The 22748-nt window shown below is 31.4% G+C and overlaps 1 protein-coding gene across 5 annotated transcripts in view; it reads left to right on the top strand.

Moving 5' to 3' along the window:
• The window catches only part of LOC129907798 (protein FAM13A), an 89875-nt gene extending 67367 nt beyond the window's left edge, over positions 1-22508 (top strand). For 3 of the 5 annotated variants that reach the window (XM_055984174.1, XM_055984173.1, XM_055984171.1), the window contains 2 exons: positions 13029-14825; positions 21742-22508. In XM_055984174.1, coding sequence (XP_055840149.1) covers positions 13035-14825; positions 21742-22497 — 2547 coding nt within the window. In that variant the 5' untranslated portion in view covers positions 13029-13034 and the 3' untranslated portion in view covers positions 22498-22508. Of the gene's footprint in view, positions 1-5502; positions 5605-5638; positions 5961-13028; positions 14826-21741 lie in introns of those variants that run through there. The other 2 variants (XM_055984170.1, XM_055984169.1) reach the window with 2 other exon arrangements.
• Positions 22509-22748: the final 240 nt, after the last annotated feature.

Here is a 22748-nt window from a genome sequence, read left to right as displayed (position 1 = left end):
TGTTTTCTAATACTGAAGATTAAAATCTAGTCTGTCTTTAAGGTCGCACACTTTAATATCTTTTTGTTAATTTGTTAAGATTCCTTGTAAATAAACTTGTGCATAAAAACAGTCTTGAAATCCACTGAAAATTCACGGATACAGAATTTCTGACTTTCTTTTCCAGGCGTTTGTAGCAATCTTCCGCAAACCAATAGGTAGTAAAGATAAGCAAAAAATCACGACCTGTGATTTTTAACCTGTGAAAAACAAATCACAACCTGTGAACACTTCATAAATAACCTGTGATTACTTTTAACGTGAATAGAGTATTAATTTTTCACTTTACAGTTTGAAAAAATATAGCATTTTTCCTAAACGTCGTTTCGTCGAGTTCGTTCTAGGATATGGAGTTATTTCTGTCACACAGATTAATCATAAGAAAAATAAGAAAACAGGTTGTGTGCTTTTGTTAAAAATGATCTAAAAATTATTTATTTGTCAACTTTCTTGTAAAAAAGCTAAACATTAAGACATCACATATGTATTTATATCTGTATGTTTTGTAGAAAAATGGAATTACTTTTTGAATCCAATCATAATTTACAAGAAAAACCTAAAAAATACTTTTTTTTATTTTCTCAATATATCAAATTTTTATATGAAAAGGTTAAAAAAAATTAAACCATTGAAAGGCTAACCAATTTTCCGAAGGAATAAAAATATACTTTAATTTTTACAATGCCCAAAAAGTATAAACATAAATTTATTGAAAACAATCATTTATGATACAAAAAGCAAAAAAATCATAAATTTTTTTCTCTAACACTATTAAATTAATTTTTTTCTATGACAACCTATAATAAATTTTAAATCATCTGAAAGCTTATTGTTCCAGCTAAAAAAATTTATACCGATCATGTCTATACGACATTTACAAAAAGAGCTAGAATTTTTTGAACTTAATCTATTTTCATCAAAAAAAGCAAAAAATCATATATTTTTATCTTTTCACACTATTAAATCAATTTTTTTCTATGTCAACCTATAAAACATTTTATATCATGTGAAAGCTTATTATTTTACCTTTCATATGACGCCTAAATCATATTTCTACGATGCCTACAATTAGTCCAAGAGCTAGTGGCACATTTGACTAAGGTAGCTCTTTTAAGGCTAAAAATTCTTACAGTGGTTATTTTTAGCACGCTAAGTAAAAAAATCTTGGTCTGGCAGGCCACAGCGGTGCACATCATATATATATATGACCTTGAAAGTGTAAAAAAAATTAAAAAAAAAAAGTTGCTCTTTTAAGGCTGAATTTTTTATAGAATTTAGTTTACCCATCGAGAAGATAAAAAAAAAAATTGCCAGACTTTTTTGAGGTGCACAAGTGCCTGCCAGACCAACTTAAAGGTGCGCATTTTACATGCATTATACGAAACTTTATTCTGTAAAGTCGAAATTTATATATGTGTTTGTCTAAGCGATTTCAAGAGGAACTGTGCAATTACAGCCGGTTCTGGCCAATAAAAGTCCTAGTTAGGTGAGTGGAAAGATGCAACTTTCTAAAAAATGACTTAAAATCAAAAAAAAAATATTTAAAAACAACGGCAACACTTACAGGTATGAGAGATACTTTTTTTAAAAGCTTAAGTTGTACACTTTATTCTAAATTTTAAATCAAAGTATTTAAATCAATCGTTTTTTAAATAACCAATTTTAAAGTCGAATTAAGGGAAAAAAAAACTTAAAAAAAAAATATTGAATAATAAAATTGTCAAGACTGTGAATTAAGACCAAAATTGAGTGATACAGAACATTGCTCTAATGAATTTCCTATCAAACACTGAAAACTATATGTCTCTACGACTTCTAGTTTTTGAGATAATTGAAAAATAAGAAAACCATTTTTGTATCAGATTTTTATTATTTTATTTATATTTTTAATATTTTTTAAATATTTATTTCATATTTTCTTATTTTTCAATTTTCTCAAAAACTAGAAGTCGTAGAGACATATAGTTTTCAGTGTTTGATAGGAAATTCATTAGAGCAATGTTCTGTATCACTCAATTTTGGTCTTAATTCACAGTCTTGACAATTTTATTATTCAATATTTTTTTTAAAGTTTTTTTTTCCCTTAATTCGACTTTAAAATTGGTTATTTAAAAAACGATTGATTTAAATACTTTGATTTAAAATTTAGAATAAAGTGTACAACTTAAGCTTTTAAAAAAAGTATCTCTCATACCTGTAAGTGTTGCCGTTGTTTTTAAATATTTTTTTTTTGATTTTAAGTCATTTTTTAGAAAGTTGCATCTTTCCACTCACCTAACTAGGACTTTTATTGGCCAGAACCGGCTGTAATTGCACAGTTCCTCTTGAAATCGCTTAGACAAACACATATATAAATTTCGACTTTACAGAATAAAGTTTCGTATAATGCATGTAAAATGCGCACCTTTAAGTTGGTCTGGCAGGCACTTGTGCACCTCAAAAAAGTCTGGCAATTTTTTTTTTTATCTTCTCGATGGGTAAACTAAATTCTATAAAAAATTCAGCCTTAAAAGAGCAACTTTTTTTTTTTAATTTTTTTTACACTTTCAAGGTCATATATATATATGATGTGCACCGCTGTGGCCTGCCAGACCAAGATTTTTTTACTTAGCGTGCTAAAAATAACCACTGTAAGAATTTTTAGCCTTAAAAGAGCTACCTTAGTCAAATGTGCCACTGGCTCTCCTACTAAATGTAAATGTAAGAATTTTTTAAAGCCAATAATGTCAAAAATTCAAACAGAGATCACAGTAAAATAAAGGGTTTCTCAGAAAAAATCTAGAATTACTCCCGAAAAATCATGACTTGTTTCGGTTAAATCACATATCTCGACTACTATCAGTTATTAATTTGGAAAAAATAACGGATTGTCACGCAAGAAAATCACGAGTTTCCATTTTCTTTGAAAATAAAGATATAATGAATGGCGAAAAACCCGTTCTCACAAATTTCCAAGCTCTGGAACTTGAGTCTTTAAAAAATGTTTGGTCTAGTTTAAGCTTTGCTATAGATAAGCTTCGACAGATCATGAAAGTACAAGTATACTCAAAATTCTAATTGTTCTCTTATCTTAAAAAAAAAATATATAATTTTTAAGTAGGTATTGTTGAAATGCTTAAAGCCATTACAATCTCAAAACCTAATAGGTACCTAAATTCTTAACATAGCAAAGAATTAATGCCAAAAAATTGATAAGAAAAACTTTACGCTGATTCATATCCTCTGGACCTTGTTCAGAATATGAGCAAAATATTCCCAAGTGCTCAAAATCATATCTTACTCGTATGTCTATTGTTTAATTTTAACAATTTCATCAGCCCATATTTTTCTGTCAAAATTTGCGATAAACAAATTGTATTTTTTTGTTTGTTTCTTTTATCGTACATTGTACCAAAATGAAAAAGTGTACATTGATACGAGTATAAGTGGCCAGTTGCGGTCAGTGGTTCAGGAGGCTTGGCCACAAAAATAACATTTCATTTTCAAAAAAAAAGTTTACTTTTACAACTTTAAAATAACAAACTCCATTTCATTCATCTTTAAAAGTTTAATATGACACATGAATAAAAACAATTTAAAAATAATGACTGTGTATAATCATTTATAATATTCAATCTGTCTTAATAATTTATTTACAATCTCACGTCGTGTGTCATAAACCACAAACAAAAAAAAAAAAAAAAATTGTCATAAACTCATAATAATTGATATTTTTTTTAGTTCACGGGTTGCGGGGAAGTTCAAAGTTAATTAATCACTTATTATTCCATCTATTATATTATTTTACCGCCTGCCGCCATCGTACGCCGCAAGTATTGTGTCTAAACTCTCATACTTATCTCTGGTGGAATTTTGTTGTTGACTATAAGTTCCCTCTTTAATCTCGTCGCTGATCGATTGAGCGTGATTTTGCGACTGGTCTGGGAGCTCTATTCTGATAAGAACAATAACCACAACCTAGTATGTGCTCTCTTGTGATACGTTAACTCTCTCTCATCATCATGTCTTGTGATCATTTTTAATTTTAGTCTAGTTTTTGAAAGGGTGTTTTATTTAGAAGAATTAAAATGATTTATTTTTATAAAAACAACAAATCTTATACAGTATCAGAAATTCTTTGAAAATTTGATCACAAAAAACCAGACTTAGAAATTGTGAAACAAACCTTATCAAAAAAAATATCACAACACATGAATGTATCACAACTATCCTTTTGTGATTAAAAATCATTGATTGCTTGCATTATATCACAACAAAATCTTTTCTTTCCCATAAAGCTAATTCAATATCACAAAATTACATAAATTAATGCTCGTGTATCAGAAATATCACAATCTAAAGTATCATTTTTAATGTACCACAATTATTCCTATCGAAATTTCTTCTATCACTTCGTTCTCTGCTGCTTGGAGTTCGTTCAAACACGAATATCACATAAGTGAATGAAAAAATATCACAAAAAGTGTAAATATCACAGACATTTATTTAATTACATCCATTCACGGCTGTTTATAGCTGTCAAACTTATATAAATTTTTCTACTCTATAAAAATAAAATTGAAAATATCACAGTTGTATAGGTATACACCTATCACGATTGTCTATTCACATGTATCACAGTAATTTTACTACATTAATCATCAGATTTCTGTTTGGTATGTGGTTTTTGTCATCAAACATTTTACTGTCCATAATAAATTCGAACATCCTGCTAGAAATTTATCAAAAAAAAAAATATCACAACGAAGGTATCACAAAAGTCTTTACCACCGAAATTACTTTTTCTTTCATAATTATTAGATAAGAAAATCCAACAAAAACTTTAAAAAAGAAAAAAAAACAAAACAAATCGATTAAAAACAACCTACAATTAAATATTTTCCACAGAAAAAAAACACCCTGTAGGATTATTTATGACCCCGTCAACTCATTGCCTCAAAAACAGGTGTTAGCTATGGTGTTTGTTTTGGTGAACAAGACTCATTTTTTCTGATGATTTGCCATTTGACAACCACTTGACAATTTTATTAATTTACTGTTGGCTTTGAAAACAATAAAGTGTGATTCAGTTTAAATCTTACAAGACATTACGCCTCAGTGTCAGCTGTCTCAATATATATCTCTTAGCTAATATTCTCGTTGAGAGTATAAACGTATACAAACGTAGTGTATAATCTATGATATATGAGAATAGTTTGAAATTAATTGTACTCTCGCACTCTCCATGAGTAGGTACATGCCGGCAATTTGAAATCTAAATTCTCGTTGATTGACCGACCGGCACAGGCAGCAGCAAGCAAGAAAAATAGCATTATTTTTTTTATATATATTTTCCACCCCTTATGAGAAATGAGCTCAATAGCCAAACGTGTTTTGACGAAGCAAAACCACCTTGAAAATTGTCTCTTAAAAAAGTTTTTGATCTATAAAATTATATATTATTATTTTTAATATTAAAATAAAATAACAATATTATTAAAAAATTACAAAAAATTAAAAAAAAGTGACATCAAAACGTTGAAAAAAATTATAAACGCGTGTATGGAATTTTACAGTGAATTTATGGTAAAATTTCTTCGAGTTTGTTTGTTAAATTGTTTTCAATTTAATTATACCTAGTTAGGGACTAAGTTGCAAGTTATTGCATTCAATAAGCTTAATTACCCTTGCTTGTTCTAACCAGTTTTGTTTAGTTTTTTTTTTTTTTTTGTGATAATTATTTTTCCTTCCCTTACTTACAAAATTATTTCAAAGTGGAATCCATAAATTACAAATATCCGTTCCGTGCATTTAAAGATATTTAACAACAATAACTGTTATTAAGTGCTTATCTTATTCCCAATCAAGTGAAGATATAGAAAAATTTGAGAACAGAAAAAGTCTGTAACTGAATGACTCCAAGGATTATAACTTATTTTTTGGTATGCCTAAAATTTTCATTTATTCTAAAATTATTTTGTTACTTTAATAAAATATAAGAAAAGAAATATTTTAACTAAATTAACAATAAAAAAAAAAAAATTGGTCATAAATACAAGTCTTTTCGATTTAAGTTGAAAACTAATTTATTTTTCAAAACAAGCATTTATTTTATTTTTCACTAATATGTATTAAAAACAATACGCATTTTAGTTATAAAAATCAAACATATTGCTTAACATTTTCTGTTTAATATGTATTTAATTCCAAATTATTGTTAAAAACTCTAAAAATTGTGCTTAATTTGGGAAAACTAAAAAAAAATTAACATTTCTTTGCTTTGAGCCTAGGTTTTGAGCAAGGCGTAATTTGAGATAGTTATTCAATCGATAATAAGTACTAAATTTTTTGTACAATAGTGTTTTTAGTGAATTCAAAAATGAAAAATTACAAAAGTGAAAATTTTTAAATTCATTTTGTGATGGTTTTTCCAACTACTTAGAAAAATAATGCAAAAAACTTTTGTTAAATAACAAAAATTGGGTACCTTCTCTTTTTCACAATCTAATTAAACTAGTTGGAACAATTTTGTTTCAGTTTTGTACTTTTGCAAAAAGTGACCAATGTTATTAGGACTTTAGAAATTTAATTTACTTTAAAAAGTTACTAAAATTTCTACTTTTTAATTCTTGATTATGTTTCAATTTCTTTTTTATTCTGGTGGAATCCTGCAATCTTTTTTTTAATTGCTGAATTCATAGTTTTTTTTTTTTTTTGAAATAATGAAGGTATAATTGCAATTTCAAGTGGGGAATTTTATGGGCGCTGATTCCAAATAAGAGGTTAAAAAGTAATTTTGAAAAAAAAAATTGAAATTTCATTGTAAAATATTGATGGTTTTTGGCTGAGGAAAAATTATTGCCTGCAACTTAATTTCATTGAAGGGGGGAAATCCCTCTGGGCGACAGCTTTTTCAATAATTTTTTTTGGAAAACTGAAAGCATTTATTGAAATTTGGAAAAGTATGTGATATTATTGACATGAAAACAAAATGGTGGCTCTATAGCTCTTTAAAGTTGTCGCCTCGAATTTGCGCCGTGCAATGCCCAGGTCTAGAAAATTATTTACTATCAAAAAAGAAATTTTGTTCCAATAAAATATATTTATACGCATACGCATTGCATGAACCTAAATTTAGTAAAAAACAGTGTAAAATAAAAATTAGAGACCAAAAAAACGAAAATACCCAATGTTTTTTGATAAACAAATTGTTAAAAAAAATATTTTTTGTGAAAATTTTATTGAACTTTTAGGTTTATGCAATGGCCAATGAATTAACGAGTAATTTGCAATTTATTTCAAGTCGATAGATTCATTAGTTTTTGAGTTACGTTGCACGGCGCGGAAAAAAACGCGTTTCGAGAAAAATGCATTTAAAGTTTTCGTTTTCGTACTGTGGGACTATCTAAGGACTTTTGAGGCTTCATTTAAGGCCAAAACCACTGAAAATAGTTTCTTCAGTTGATAAATGAATGTACAAGGCAAAACAAAAATAATGCAAAAATAAAAAAATTCCAGAGGGATTTCCCGATTAACCGTTCTGAATATTGGGTGAGAGTGTTAGTAGCTAATCTAAGGTTCTTAGTGGGCTTTGGATTATTAGGAATATCAATCGATTTTTTTTTTTTCTTGAAGTTTGCGAGAAAATTTTTCTGTGAGACCATTGCCATTATTCAATCTGCAAATTTGCACCAGATTATTCTCAAGTGCGGTTCTCAATCGTTTAACAAATAATTTTGGTGATTTCACTCGACTATACAAAATCAGGATAATCATAAAAATTCAACATGGCAAATTTTCTACTTTTTTTTTTGTGTCGGAACGAAATTTTTCTGGCAAATCCCAAAATCAAAAAAACAACAAACCAAAAAGATTCTGGTTAGCTACTCTTTTGAGAACAATATACAACTACCCTGTATTAAAATGCCTTTCATTGCTTTTACTTACCAGGAATACAAAGAAAAAAAAAATCATGAATCTAAAAACATGCATATTTTCTCAAAACAGTTAAAAGGGTTTTTATCACACTTGAGCATGAGAATTAACTAAAATAAAAATAAAGTCAATCGAATTCGTGAGAATCAACAAGAACGAATAATTCGAACGAACAATCTTTAATAGATATTTTTAACGCTATCGTCGTTATTTAAAAGTTAAAATTTCGTCAAAAGCTTATAGGAAAAGAAACTAGGTAACTAAAAATAGCCGTCGGGATTTTATTATTCGAGCCTATCTTCAATAACATTTATTTTTCCCAAGGGACTTCGTTTTTTTCGTTAAAGAAAGGTGCTAAAAAGTTGAAAATTGAAATATTTTGTCCAATAGTTGCAATAATGGAAATAATCTTTTGCTTACAATTTTTGCACCCTAATAACACTGGTCGGCAAAAAAAAACAAAAAAAGTCGGGAGCAAGAACTCTGTAAGGTGATTTAAATAATCTTGAATGTGCTGAATTCAAAACAGTTTACAGATTTTTTCCATCACGTCTAGTTTTTGAGCTCTGCTCATCACAATTTTAGCTATAAAGTCCCAAAAACCAATTTTAAATGAAATGTTTTTTCACATTTGATCTAAAAATATTATTTTTCCATAATATTTTGCTATTTTTTCAACCAAATCAGGAGTCGAAAACTGAAATTTACTTCAAATCTGCTTCAAAAACCATAAGTTACCTTAACCACCAAGATTTTGAGATATCAAAGCTTTCTATACCAAATATCTTTTAGAAAAAAATAATATTGAAAATAAAAATAAACGTATTTAAAACGATAAAATATGGCTTTTGAATATTGCATATCGTCGGTGAAACCAGAAAAGTGTGTAACTCCAAATTTTCGGAAAATTAGATTTGAATGCCATCTGTTAGACAAACCTAATATCCCCTTAAAAATCATAGTTTTTATTTTATGTATAAGTAGATTAGAAAATGAAAACTCATACAAATGCCTTCAAAACAATTTTGTTTTTTTGCTTTCCTATAAAATTTGCTAAAATGGAGTTACACACTTTTCTGGTTTCACCGACGATATGTAGTTTTGCGAAAAAAAATTTTCGGGTGATGAAATTCAACGCCAAAAATACCACAAAAACGCGTTTTTGACCTGTTAATATTTAAATATTTCGAAAACTTGACGTGCCAGTCAAATTTTGACTTCAGATTCGGAATCAGCACACAAAAGTTCTTTAGAAAAGTATGGTTTGGTTCAAGCTCCATTTTCGTTGCCGACCAGTGTAATTTATGAATTCCCTTATAAAATTATCTTGCTTTTGGTTCATGACCGAGCCTCAGAAATTTATAGGATCTTTTATTAAAAAAAATTCACTTGTCCGAAATCCCACTCTGCCTCTGAGCTCTTCAATTTTTTAAACGAAAAGTCATATCGCCTTACTCGACTTCCCGGGGATCCATTTCTCTCTTGTAGCTCTACAAGTTCTCATGTTAATATTACTATTGCCCATTTTCGATTGAAAAATTCTCGTTTGTATAATGGATATTAAATGGTGCTATAGTAAAATACTGTTGCTAACAGAGGCCAGAGTTTCTTGAGTTGCAGTGCTCACGACAGTCTAGAAGACTTCTTCAAGTTCAAGAAAAGCTTCTTGTTTAACTTTGAAGTGGAAAACTACCTATAGTTATAAAAAAAAAAGAGTGTGTGTACTGTACACATGTACACGCGACTGAAGTTATACTTCTGATTCAGTATATGTAAATGAATTTCATTTGATATTTTTAATTTCTATTATGAAGTAATTAATCCACACTTAGTTTTTTTTACATTTTTATCAAGTGAACAATAAATTAATTCTTTCATCCTCCTTGCGTCCATGTAGTTTTCAATTTATTCTGTGAAATTTACTCATGTTGTGCGGTTCAGAACGTACGGTATATGCTTAACGAAAGAAAACGAATTGCGCATAAAATGTGCGATATGGTAATCTTATGAGAATTGTGTGTGCTTCAGAACTAGTAGTAGCAATATGCAACTTGCAGGGTTGCTACAAAGCTCAAAAGTTAGCTGAGCTCAGCTCACAGCTCAGCTCAAATTTTGAGCTAGCTCACTTGTGAGCTATTTACCATAGCTCAGCTCATTTGAGCTGAGCTGAAAGTGAGCTGAGATAAAACAACATAGCTTGAGATGTTTGGTTCTAGTTATAAATGGAATTATTTTAACACATGGATATTTTTATAAATAAAACAGATAATTTTTCGTGATCTTTTTTCTTGGTTTTTTTAATAGTAAATATATTTCTATTTTTTTAGTAACATATTTCTTTTTGTATCATAAAAAAAAAATTCCGGTACAATCCGGTTTTTCGACTTTTTTCAAAATTCCGAGAAAATCGCGTTTGAAAGTTGGGGTAAATTTTTTTTTTTCGAAAAATCCCCGAATCTTTGAACGCTCCTGGAAGCTAAACCGCTTGAGAGCAATTTTTGGGAGTGATGCCAAATGATAGCTTGTGTCATGGGCCTACACTTTGCACATTATCAGATTTTTAAAAAATCGCCTTCCATGTTAAACCACCACATCATGCCTTTTTTTCAGAATCGTGCCTATTATTTTTTTACTTTTAAGTTCTCCCGGTCTTAGAACGCGTTGATCTACAGGGATGGGAGTTGTACCCAAATGTAGGTTGGAGTCCCCGCTACCTTTTGGCATCAAAAATTTTATTTTCATTTTCTTCAAAATTCCACGATATAGGCGTTGGAAGTTGGGGGCGTGAAAAAACTTCTGGGAGCTGAACGCTTTGATCTAGAGACAGGGGAGTGGTGCCATATGAAAGCTTATATTCTCAGCTACCCGATAGTGGTATAATCCGGTTTTTCGATTTTTTTCAAAATTCCGAGAAAATCGCCTTTGAAAGTTGGGGTAAAATTTTTTTTCGAAAAATCCCCGAATCTTTGAACGCTCCTAGAAGCTAAAGCGCTTGAGAGCAATTTTTAGGAGTGATGCCAAATGATAGCTTGTGTCATGGACCTACGCTTTGCACATTGTCAGATTTTTAAAAAATCGCCTTCCATGTTAAACCGCCACATCATGCCTATTTTTTCAGAATCGTGCCTAATTTTTTTTTACTTTTAAGTTCTCCCGGTTTGAGAACGCGTGGACCTACAGGGATGGGAGTTGTACCCAAATGTAGTTTAGAGTCCCCGCTACCTTTTGGAATGAAAAAAATTGTTTTCATTTTCTTCAAAATTCCGCGATATAGGCGTTCGAACGCTTTGATCTAGAGACAGGGGAGTGGTGCCATATGAAAGCTTATATTCTCAGCTACCCGATAGTGGTATAATCCGGTTTTTCGATTTTTTTCAAAATTCCGAAAAAATCGCCTTTGAAAGTTGGGGTAAAATTTTTTTTCGAAAAATCCCCGAATCTTTGAACGCTCCTAGAAGCTAAAACGGTTGAGAGCAATTTTTAGGAGTGATGCCAAATGATAGCTTGTGTCATGGGCCTACGCTTTGCACATTGTCAGATTTTTAAAAAATCGTCTTATATGTTAAACCGCCACATCATGCCTATTTTTTCAGAATCGTGCCTATTTTTTTTTTACTTTTAAGTTCTCCCGGTTTGAGAACGCGTGGACCTACAGGGATGAGAGTTGTACCCAAATGTAGGTTAGAGTCCCCGCTACCTTTTGGCATCAAAAAAGTTTTTTTCATTTTCTTCAAAATTCCGAGATATAGGCGTTGGAAGTTTGGGGCGCTCACTTTCAGCTCAGCTCAAATGAGCTGAGCTATGGTACCTAGCTCAAAAGTGAGCTAGCTCAAATTTGAGCTGAGCTGTGAGCTGAGCTGAAATGTGAGCTTTTTGCAACCCTGGCAACTTGCCACATGGAAATTACCACATGCAACTTGTCACATGCAACTTCCCACATTCAACTTGCCACACGCAACATGCCACATGCAACTTACCACACGCAACTTGCTACATGCAGCTTGCCACATGCAACTTGCCACACGCAACTTGCCACATACAACTTGCCACATGCAACTTGCCACATGCAACTTGCCACATACAACTTGCCACATGCAACTTGCCACATGAAACATGTAACTTGCAACGTGTTGTGTGTTTTATGTTTGCCGTACTGCGGCGTACTGCATTTTTAAATACTAAAGTACTGCCTACTCTAAAGGTGAAACGACAGCCCTGCTACCTAGGGTGATCGCGTCATAATCCCTTTGACATTCTTGTCAAAAAGTAAATTTTCATACTCACCCTCCCATAAGAAGTATAACTTCAAAAATTTAGTTATCTAATGTTCAAAGTTGAAATTAATGATATGAATACAAAAAATAGAATTGATTAAAAAGTTAAATTTCGCAGAAATTCAGTAATATTTAACCCTGAACTTAAAGAACAAATAAGTGCGAACAGTTTAACTTTCATTGAGTACCTACATACCTCAAAAGTTATTGTTTTTTTTTTTTTCTAAAACGAAAATAAATATTAAAATTGATTAAAAAAAATAGTTCTGATCATATTCAAACTTTGATTTCAAATAGGTTTTGATAAGATAAATTAAAATCTGATAACAAGTCGAGAGTTGGGTAATACCTTTTTATTTATTGTCAAGTATGTCTGCTTCCGATTTTTGAATTACTGTCAAGATAATTCTTTTTATTATTATTTTTTTTTTATACACCAGAGATTTATTGATGCGATTCATTATTGTATGTTTTAAAATTGTACTTGAATATTTGATTTTGAAATATCTGGCTTAATTTTTATTATTCACTTAATCTCACTTTTATAGCAAGGCTTCAGAAAAGTAAATTTTATTGTTTTTTTTTGCGAAACATTAGAGTGCAACGATTCATTGAAAACCTGACGTTGCTTACTCATAAAAATCATGCGTGAAGGTAAAATGCTTATCTTTAAATGAAAACAAAATTCGGCACGAAAATCTTATCTTTCTTGAAATATTTTTAAAATTATAATTAACATTAAATTTATTTTTTTTTCGAATTTATTTTCTAACTTGTTTGTTTTTTTCTTTTTCTTTACAGTGCGGCATGCGCCATCCCACCACTGGCCTGAGCGAAGACGACCTAAGTCGTCTTACCAACGGTTCATCAAGTTCATCCTCTTCCTCATCATCATCAGCATCGACTACTCCCTCACACGATCAGCCAACAACCATTATCAATCATGGCCATCATCAAAAACAAACTACAACAACAAAATTTTGTTCCCCAGCAACAACAACTTCACTTAATGACAATGGTTCAACATTATCAACAACAGAAACAACAACTCTTACCAAAGCTGAAATCAATCTTACTTCACTAAATAATGAAGATCAAACAACTTCATCAGCAGAAACACAAAATGAACATGTCAATAATTTGAAAAATAATGTTGTCTTTAATTCATCATATCTCCCCGAGTTTATTGATCCATTAGAATGGCAAAAATCTAGGAAGCGTAAGGAAAGGCTCGATAGCACTTCATCGATAACGCAAGACCGTAAATTGGTGCGTTCCAATAGCGAAGAAATAATTGCACCACCAGAAGAAAATCCTGGTGACGATGTAAATAATTTGAAAAAAGCCGATGGCGTAGAAATAGTAGTTCGTGAAGCCATTCGGCGAGTGTCCTCAGAGGATTTCAAAAGGTCGTATAATGAGGATTTTCATCAGGAGAAAACATTTGTTAGCGATGAAAATGATTCGTTGCTTGCCAATCGACCACACTCTGAGTTGTTTTTCTCTCCCGGTGCTAAGGATATAGCACGCAGAGCCCGTTTAGAAAGTAGTCCATCGCGATCAAACCGTGTTTCACCAAATCGCGAAATCCGTTCGAAGAACAACGGCGACGAATGTGAGCTCGAACATGAACGCAGACGTTCGAGTGAACGTTTCTGCAAGTCTCGGGCACCACCCGGTCGCAAATCGGGTGTAATGAAGAAGTCTGGAAAGTTTCTTCCCACAAAAATGCGTGGCGATGAAAACACCTACAAATATGACCTGTCCGCTATGAAATACGAGCGTCGAGGTTTCGTTAGCAAAATTAAAGTCGAAGAACGTCTTCAGCGCAAGGAAGAAGCTGCTGACGGACAGCGCAATGATTACAACGACAATAACTTAATCGATTTCCACATTATTCGCAGCGAGTATGGCAATAACACAACAGCGACACCTACATCTTTGTCGTCACAACAGCAGCAGCAACAACAACAAACACAACAACAACCAGAATCAAACATTTCAACAACAACAACAAAAACAACAGCTGAAGCACTGCCATGGGACTGTTCCATACCTGAGGATCAGACACCTGTACTGAGTCGTCGTTTTGCGGCTGTTCGTCATCCCGATTCAATTGATATTGCTGCAAAGCTCTCCAAAATCATGCCTTACCCGCAACAATTTCATAAAACACCCAATTCAATGATGGCCGACGATGATGCCATCGAACCAATCATTAACCCTTATTGGGCTTTAACACACATGGAAAATGCCAAGACTCGCGAAGTCATGCAACAGGTTATTCCATCGATAATGTCATTTCAAACGCCCGAAGAGCGTCTGAAGCAAGTTAACAAGCGGCTAGTGTCGCTCAAGAAGAAAGCTGTACAGTTGGAGGAACAATTTGAAAAGAAAAATGGTTATAGACCATCGCAGGCGGAGAAGCTTAATGATAAGCATATTAAGAATATATTGGGAGAAATTAGCAAGTTGAAGAAGGAGAAGCACGAGTTGAAGTCTGATCCGATGGCAGCTTTGGGATTGAAAGTTAGTGGCGGTATGGATGCTGAGAAGAAGTTGGAGAAAATTCAATCGACACTGAATGAAATTGAACAGGTAAGAATTTGTGTTTGTTTGAAGTTTTATAGAATATTGTCTTTATCGGATGCAAAAGGCCTTCGAACCAATATCGATTTGAATACAACTTAAACTGGCCCATAATTTCTGGAGAAGGCAGGAAAAACAGGGTAATAGTTTTTTGAAGTTTTATGGAGAGAAAACAAGTCCAACATTTTCTAAATTGTATGAAGGAAAAAACAGGCCCATATTTTCTAAGTTTTATGAAGGGAAAAAAGGCCCACATTTTCTAGCTTTTGTGGAGGGAAAAAGAGGCTCAAATTTTTTAAGTTTTATGAAAAAGGTAAAACAGGCCCACATTTTCTAAGTTCTAAATGGGAAAATCAGGCCCAAATTTTCTAGTTTTATGAAGGGAAACAGAGTCCCACATTTTCTAGGTTGTATGAAGAGAAAAACAGGCTCACATTTTCTAAATTTTATGAAGGGAAAAACAGGCCCACATTTCCCAAGTTTTATGAAGATAAAAACGGACTCATATTTTCTAAGTTTTATGAAGGGAAAAACAAGCCCACTTTTCTAAGTTTTATGAAGGGAAAAAAAGGCCCACTTTCTCTTAGTTTTATGAAATGAAAAAAAGGCCCACATTTTCTAAGTTTTAAGAAGGGAAAACAGGCCCACTTTTTCTAAGTTTTATGAAGAGAAAAACAGGCGCATATTTTCTAAGATTTATGAAGGGAAAAACAGGCTCACTTTTTCTAAGTTTTATGAAGGGAAAAAAAGGCCCACTTTTTCTTAGTTTTATGAAGGGAAAAAAAGGCCTACTTTGTCTTAGTTTTATGAAGGGAAAAAAGGCCCCCATTTTCTAAGTTTTAAGAAGGGAAAACAGGCCCACTTTTTATAAGTTTTATGAAGGGAAAAAAGGCCTACTTTGTCTTAGTTTTATGAAGGGAAAAAAGGTCCACATTTTCTAGGTCTTATGAAGGGAAAAAGAGGCCCACATTTTCTATGTTTTATGAAGAGAAACAGGCCCTCATTTTCTAGGTTTTATGAAGGGAAAAAGAGTCCCACATTTTCTAGGTTGTATGAAGAGAAAAACAGTCTCACGTTTTCTTAGTTTTATGAAGGGAAAAAAAGGCCTACTTTGTCCTAGTTTTATGAAGGGAAAAAAGGCCCACATTTTCTAGGTTTTATGAAGGGAAAAAGAGGCCCACATTTTCTAGGTTGTATGAAGAGAAAAACAGGCTCACGTTTTCTTAGTTTTATGAAGGGAAAAAAAGGCCTACTTTGTCTTAGTTTTATGAAGGGAAAAAAGGCCCACATTTTCTAAGTTTTAAGAAGGGAAAACAGGCCTACTTTTTCTAAGTTTTATGAAGAGAAACAGGTCCACATTTTCTAGGTTTTATGAAGGGAAAAAGAGTCCCACATTTTCTAGGTTGTATGAAGAGAAAAACAGTCTCACGTTTTCTTAGTTTTATGAAGGGAAAAAAAGGCCTACTTTGTCTTAGTTTTATGAAGGGAAAATAGGCCCCCATTTTCTAAGTTTTAAGAAGGGAAAACAATCCCACTGTTTATAAGTTTTATGAAGGGAAAAAAGGCCTACTTTGTCTTAGTTTTATGAAGGGAAAAAAGGTCCACATTTTCTAGGTTTTATGAAGGGAAAAAGAGGCCCACATTTTCTATGTTTTATGAAGAGAAACAGGCCCTCATTTTCTAGGTTTTATGAAGGGAAAAACAGGCCCACATTTTCTTACAAAAGAGAATCTCTCAAAAGAGCAGGGAAAACACGCCCACAAAGCCTTGACTAAATTTAACAATAGTGGATTTTAAAATTTGTTGAAAGTAGGAAAAAAGGTCCACACATCACAAAAAATCACGCGTAAAAAAAAAAATGAAAAACGGGTAGGCCTTTTCTTTAAAATTTGCATAGTAAAATTAGTCTCAGATTGCCTAAATTGTTCTGCCAATTTGCGCCATCAACAAACAAAAATGTTAATTGCAGTTGTCAAACCCAAAATTGCACTATCGTTATAGATGACTTCCTTAAGCAATTTTTCTACATTAAATTAGAAAAACTAATGTTTTTACATCAAAGTCTTGTTATTGCCAAAAATTCCTGCACAACAATTAATAACTATTTTTTCTCTCGTGAGACAAAATTTCCGCGCCAGAATCATAATATTTACAACACAACTAAAAATTATTTGGCGTAGTAAAAAACAAAAGTTCCTTATTTATGAGTCTTCCGACAGAAATGATCATACGATTTCTATTTTCGACCTTGATATTTTGCCTATGTCGAGGCGGCAAGTCAGAAAATGTGTTGTTTTGAGTTGAAAATTCTTCTTATACGGTAACATTTGAGGGTAGACACGAGACAAAATATATTTTAAAGAAAAACAAATACAAACGTAGTGGATTATTTTTAGAAAAACATCAGACGAATTTATTTTAATTTTTTTACGTTTTTTTTCTTGTTTGATAAATAAATGGCAAAAAATGTGCGTTTTTAAGAAAAAAATTGGAGATAAATATTTTTTAAAGAACAAGCTTCTTGCGTCATTAAGTTTATTTTTTTTTTCTTAAATTTAAGTTTTTTTTTTATAAAAAAAAATTGCAAAAAAAGATTTTTTTGAACTGTGTCACTAATTGATAAATTCTTTTTTAGAAAATTCATTTCATCTTTTCTTGTTTACGTCTTGTATTAGACAAAAAAGTGTATCAGGAGTATTTTTTGACAGGTTGTATCTAGCCCTTACGTAGGAAGATGATAATGGATAAAAATTTTTGTGGATTTGATTGGCATTTTTTTTTATGTAGGCGACAGGAATTCTGTCCATCTGTATAATAACACCCACCTGAAAAGATTTATTTTCAACTTATGGCGTAGACAATGGTCTATTTATACTTTTTTTTTAAATCTTATTTCACAGCTTGGAATGCATAAAAAGTGAATAAAATGTTTTCCAAAAATTGCTCGTATTTTCTTATAAAATTATATTTTAGCTTTTGACGATGATTTTCAAGTGGTTTTTGACCTAAAAGAACAGACATCTTCTGATATTATAAAAAAAAAAATAAGGAAAATATTCAATAAATAAGACACTTTATTCAAACAAGAAAAGATCTTTATTTTTTTAGTTGTTTATATTCAATTTTATGTAGTTGTCTTCCAACAGTTTCATAAAGACATGTAAAGAAACCCTTCTCGGATAGGATTTAGTACTGTACAACGAAATTAATACCGAAATTTTAATACCTTATCTATTACAATTAAAAATTGTTTTAAAAATATTTTGTCGGAATGAGAGTTTTTGCAATAACTTTTTTAGAAAAATAGATACAAAAATGAAAACGTTCGTTTATCTCTTAGAATATTGGGCGACGAGAATATTTTTTTTGAAGCGGTACTCCGTGTATTGAAACTACTGTTCAATGTGAATTTAATTTTTTATTGAACGACAAATCGTTTCAGCATTTTTCTCGTTTATTAGCCCAACAATATGCAACAAAAAATAAACCAAGTAATGTTCTTATGCAATGGCCACGTCTTAGAATAAGACCTAAAACTAATCAAAACAGTATTAGTTTGGAAGTGGTGATTAATGATTCAATGACACTGGTCGGCAAAAAAAGTCGGGACCAAGAACTTTGTTAGGTGATTTTCATTGACTTTAGTGTGCTGAACTCAAAGCAAATTTATTCTTTCACGTCTAGTTTTTGAGCCACACTCATCACTATTTTCGCTTTAAACTCCCAAAAAAAATTTCCAATTAAGTTCTGTTTGGTGTTTAGTCATATACAGGGTGTCCCAAAAGTAATGGATCAAACGAAATATGGTGATAGGCCTCCTTAAGGGCTCTCAGAATTTGGTAACTTGTTCATCCCAAATCCTTACGGTTTTCGATTTAATGCAATTCTTGTGAAATTTCAAAAAATCCCTAGTTGGCAACAGTATTTTGCTTCCTGCGCCCATTATTGATTTTTGTTTTCTAAAATTCTTTTACAAAAACATTGGCAAATAATAAGGAACAATTAATTAATCAAAATAATTTTTATTCCATACGCCATTTCGCTGCAAATTAACTAACAGTTTCAAGTTTGATAAAAAATCAATTTTTAACTTTTATTTGAGAGCAACACGGCGACAAAAATTTCTACGGTGTGAGAATGGTTTATTATTTTAAAAAGTTGCCCTGCTATTGTAGTTTTCAAAAATGTATAAAAGTTTCCAAAGTTGAAGTTAGATCAGAAAATATTACAATTTGAATTCAACAAAACAGGGTTTTTCAGAACAAAAAACAACCAAAAATAAACACATTTCTCGAACTGTTATTTGTTTATTTTTGTTTGAACAAAAGCGTCTATTTTTGTTTGTATTTTTGCTGTGAAAAACCCTGTTTTGTTGAATTCAAATAGTAATATTTTCTGATCTAACTGCAACTTTGGAAACTTTTATACATTTTTGAAAACTACAATAGCAGGGCAACTTTTTAAAATAATAAACCATTCTCACACCGTAGAAATTTTTGTCGCCGTGTTGCTCTCAAATAAAAGTTAAAAATTGATTTTTTATCAAACTTGAAACTGTTAGTTAATTTGCAGCGAAATGGCGTATGGAATAAAAATTATTTTGATTAATTAATTGTTCCTTATTATTTGCCAATGTTTTTGTAAAAGAATTTTAGAAAACAAAAATCAATAATGGGCGCAGGAAGCAAAATACTGTTGCCAACTAGGGATTTTTTGAAATTTCACAAGAATTGCATTAAATCGAAAACCGTAAGGATTTGGGATGAACAAGTTACCAAATTCTGAGAGCCCTTAAGATCCCCTATCAGCATACTTCGTTTGATCCATTACTTATGGGACACCCTGTATATATATTTTTCCGTAATATGTTGCTTTTTTTGGTCCAATTTAGAAGACGCAAACTGGAATTTGGTTCAAAAAACCCTTCATTATTTTGAAAAAAAAACAAGCATGATTTTGAGATGTTTATCATTAATTTCTTTTTTCAAAATCTTTGACAAAAAAAATATTTTTGAAAAAAAAAAAATAATGAATAACTTCGGGACGTTTTAATATGGCGTTCAGATTTCATAAGTAGGTACTAGTCATAGTTTTGCAAAAAAAAAAAAAACAACTTAACGGTGATGTAATGCGACGTCAAATGTACCCAAAAACTCGTTTTTGACCTCTTAATATTCAAGTATTTAAAAAATGTGACGTACTGGTGAAATTTTGACTTCGAACTCGAACTCAGCACCCAAAAATGCTTTAGAAAAGGAGGGTTTGGTTCGTTGCCGACCAGTGTGATTACTGTCCTTAGGGGGTAGTTAAAGCATCATGAGGTTGTTTTCAAAACATATTTAATTCAATATTTTCAGAATCCTGCTCAAACATGCACTGAAAAAAATATATTCTTCAAATTTAGAAGAACCACTTTCAATTTGACAATATTTCAAAAAATCTTAAATGTTAATGAATATTTAGTATTCAAAACCACAAAAATTCCATTATCTTCCACCGAATACATTTAAACAACGAAATATTTTATTTATTTATTCAAATTGACAGTATTTCTTGAGTAGAACAATATATTCGCCTACACAACGTGTTTATCGTATGCTGATAACCATTTCTTCAACCAACTTCATTTCTGATCTGATATCACTACCAATTTTTTTCAGAGCAGATATTTCCAGAGAATCTCTTAGTTGGTATACGACTACTGTACTGATAAGAAAAATGATTTGAATCCCAAATATTTCGAACGCTTGAGCTGCTAGATTTCAACAAAGTATATATAAAAACTTCGGAAAGACATTTCTGACAACATTTATCTGTGATTAGAAAGTTTGGTCCCTGTTTAAACCCTTTATATGTCAAGAACGTATATTTTAAAATTAATATATGGTTTTTTTTTAATCAATATTTTTATTTCTTAGTCAAAAGTGCAAAATGCTGTTTTCAAGTACAAAAATTCGAAAATTTAAACAACAGACTAATATTAAATATCTTACTTTTACGCACTTTCCGAAAGTCCAAAAACAAAACTTTCGAAGTTAAGAAAGAAAAAATATATTTTCCGGATTTCTTATTTTTGTAGGCATGGGAACATATTTTCTAGAAAACAAGACTTTCAAAATAAACTGTCAATAAAATACTTGTAAAGCTTTTTCTGTGAAATATTTTTTAGTATATTTCGATAAAATACTATTTAAGAATTAAGCTATTAAAGACAAAAGAAATTTACAAGCTTCGTATGTTTTTTTGTTGGATCTTTTTTGGTTTGTTACCGAAATGTCACATGGTATACAATCCTTCATTATTTGACTCTTCTGATTGAAATTACACTAGTATTTAAATCACAGGAAAATATTACTTAATTGCTCTAACTTCTTTTTTAAAAATGATATTTGCCTAATCTAATAGGAACATCTTATTTCCACGTGTCGCCCTTAAATTGCCAAAGTTACATTACTTTCAAAAACATTTCAGACGTAAAAATTCCTGAATTAGCATTTTCATTGTATACTCAAGTTCAATTACTGTTGTTTTGAGTGCGTTGTTAGAATTAATTTGCAGAGTATTTGCTTGCGTCACTAAATATTTGCTGTCGAATTGTCAAGCATATAAAAGTGGTGGGTACAATTATTTTCATTAGGAAATAACTCTTGTTCAAAGCTTTAACCAATCGATATTTCAAAAACCTGCTGATGCAATAGTTTGACTCTGTTTTTGTTTAATCAGACATCCACTTGGTGATTAATTCAATTCAAAATATCGAAAGTGTGAAGTAGAGGGTTGTAAAACTATTTCATTTGATTTATATCAGCTTATTGCATCAAGGATTATGTCATTTTGCACCCGTTTTTTTTTTTATTAAGTTCTTCAAAATTATATAAACACTCGTAAACTAACTTTTGGTTTTTTTTTTAAATTTGTTTTTCAGAATTTAGCTGATAAGCGAGAAGATGGCAATCGTTCAGAAACTTTGGATGAATTAACACCTGATCAATTAGTTCAGGAGAAAACTGCAGTCCAACATGGATTACTCTTCTATGAGTCTTTATATGGACGTCCTTCAACCAAAGAAGAACGTGATGCAGCTCGACCTCTATATGACCGCTATCGAATGCTTAAAAGAATGGTATCACGTAGTGTAACTTTGTCAGGAAATACCTCAGGAGCACCAGAACTTCCCACCATACTCGAACATGAGGCTATGGTTTTTGAAGCAGCTCCCCATCAACACTCCTCCAATAGCACTGACAGCACAACAAGTCCAAGTGAATCTTCAACTTTGGTTGTATCAGAAAGCAACAGTTCGGCAGCATCAACAGATTCAACTCCAGATAATAAAGTCGGTGGAGAGAATGAAGACGGAGAAGAAGAAGAACATCAACATAAACATTATCAAGAACCCCAGCAACATAAACGCCATCAACATGAATCTTTGTTTGGCGGTGAAAATATCCATCAACTTTCGACAGATAAATTATGGGAACATTTGGATAAAGCACGTGAAGAGAAAAAGCTATTAAAGCGCACTCTTAGGGAATATGAAACGGTATTTGAGGAACAAAATGGTCGTAAAATGTTGAAAAACGACCGAAAGTCTATCGAAGACACCTATGCTCAGTACAAAGAGGCAAAAGCAAAAGCTCGTCTCTTGCAAGCTCTCATCAAAAAACATATCTCGCGTTGAGAAAAAACAAACATTGATGGAGCTTTTATTTGATTTTTTAAAAAAATATTATTTATATAAAAACAAGATAATGGACTTGTAAACAAAAAAAGTTTAATAGTGAAGTTTTTTTTGTATTATTTTTTATGTTTATATAAAATAATGTTTTTTTTGTAAACAATTTTCATCATTTGAGTTGATTTATGATGAGTATATGGGAGAAAGCTCTTCCCATGGCCATGTTTTGAGTGGAAATATTGAAATGAGCATAA

Source organism: Episyrphus balteatus, chromosome 1, assembly GCF_945859705.1.
Source record: "Episyrphus balteatus chromosome 1, idEpiBalt1.1, whole genome shotgun sequence".
In the NCBI taxonomy this organism is placed as follows: Eukaryota; Metazoa; Arthropoda; class Insecta; order Diptera; family Syrphidae; genus Episyrphus; species Episyrphus balteatus.
Note: the sequence above shows the minus strand (reverse complement) of the source record. Positions and strands in the feature narration are given on the sequence as shown.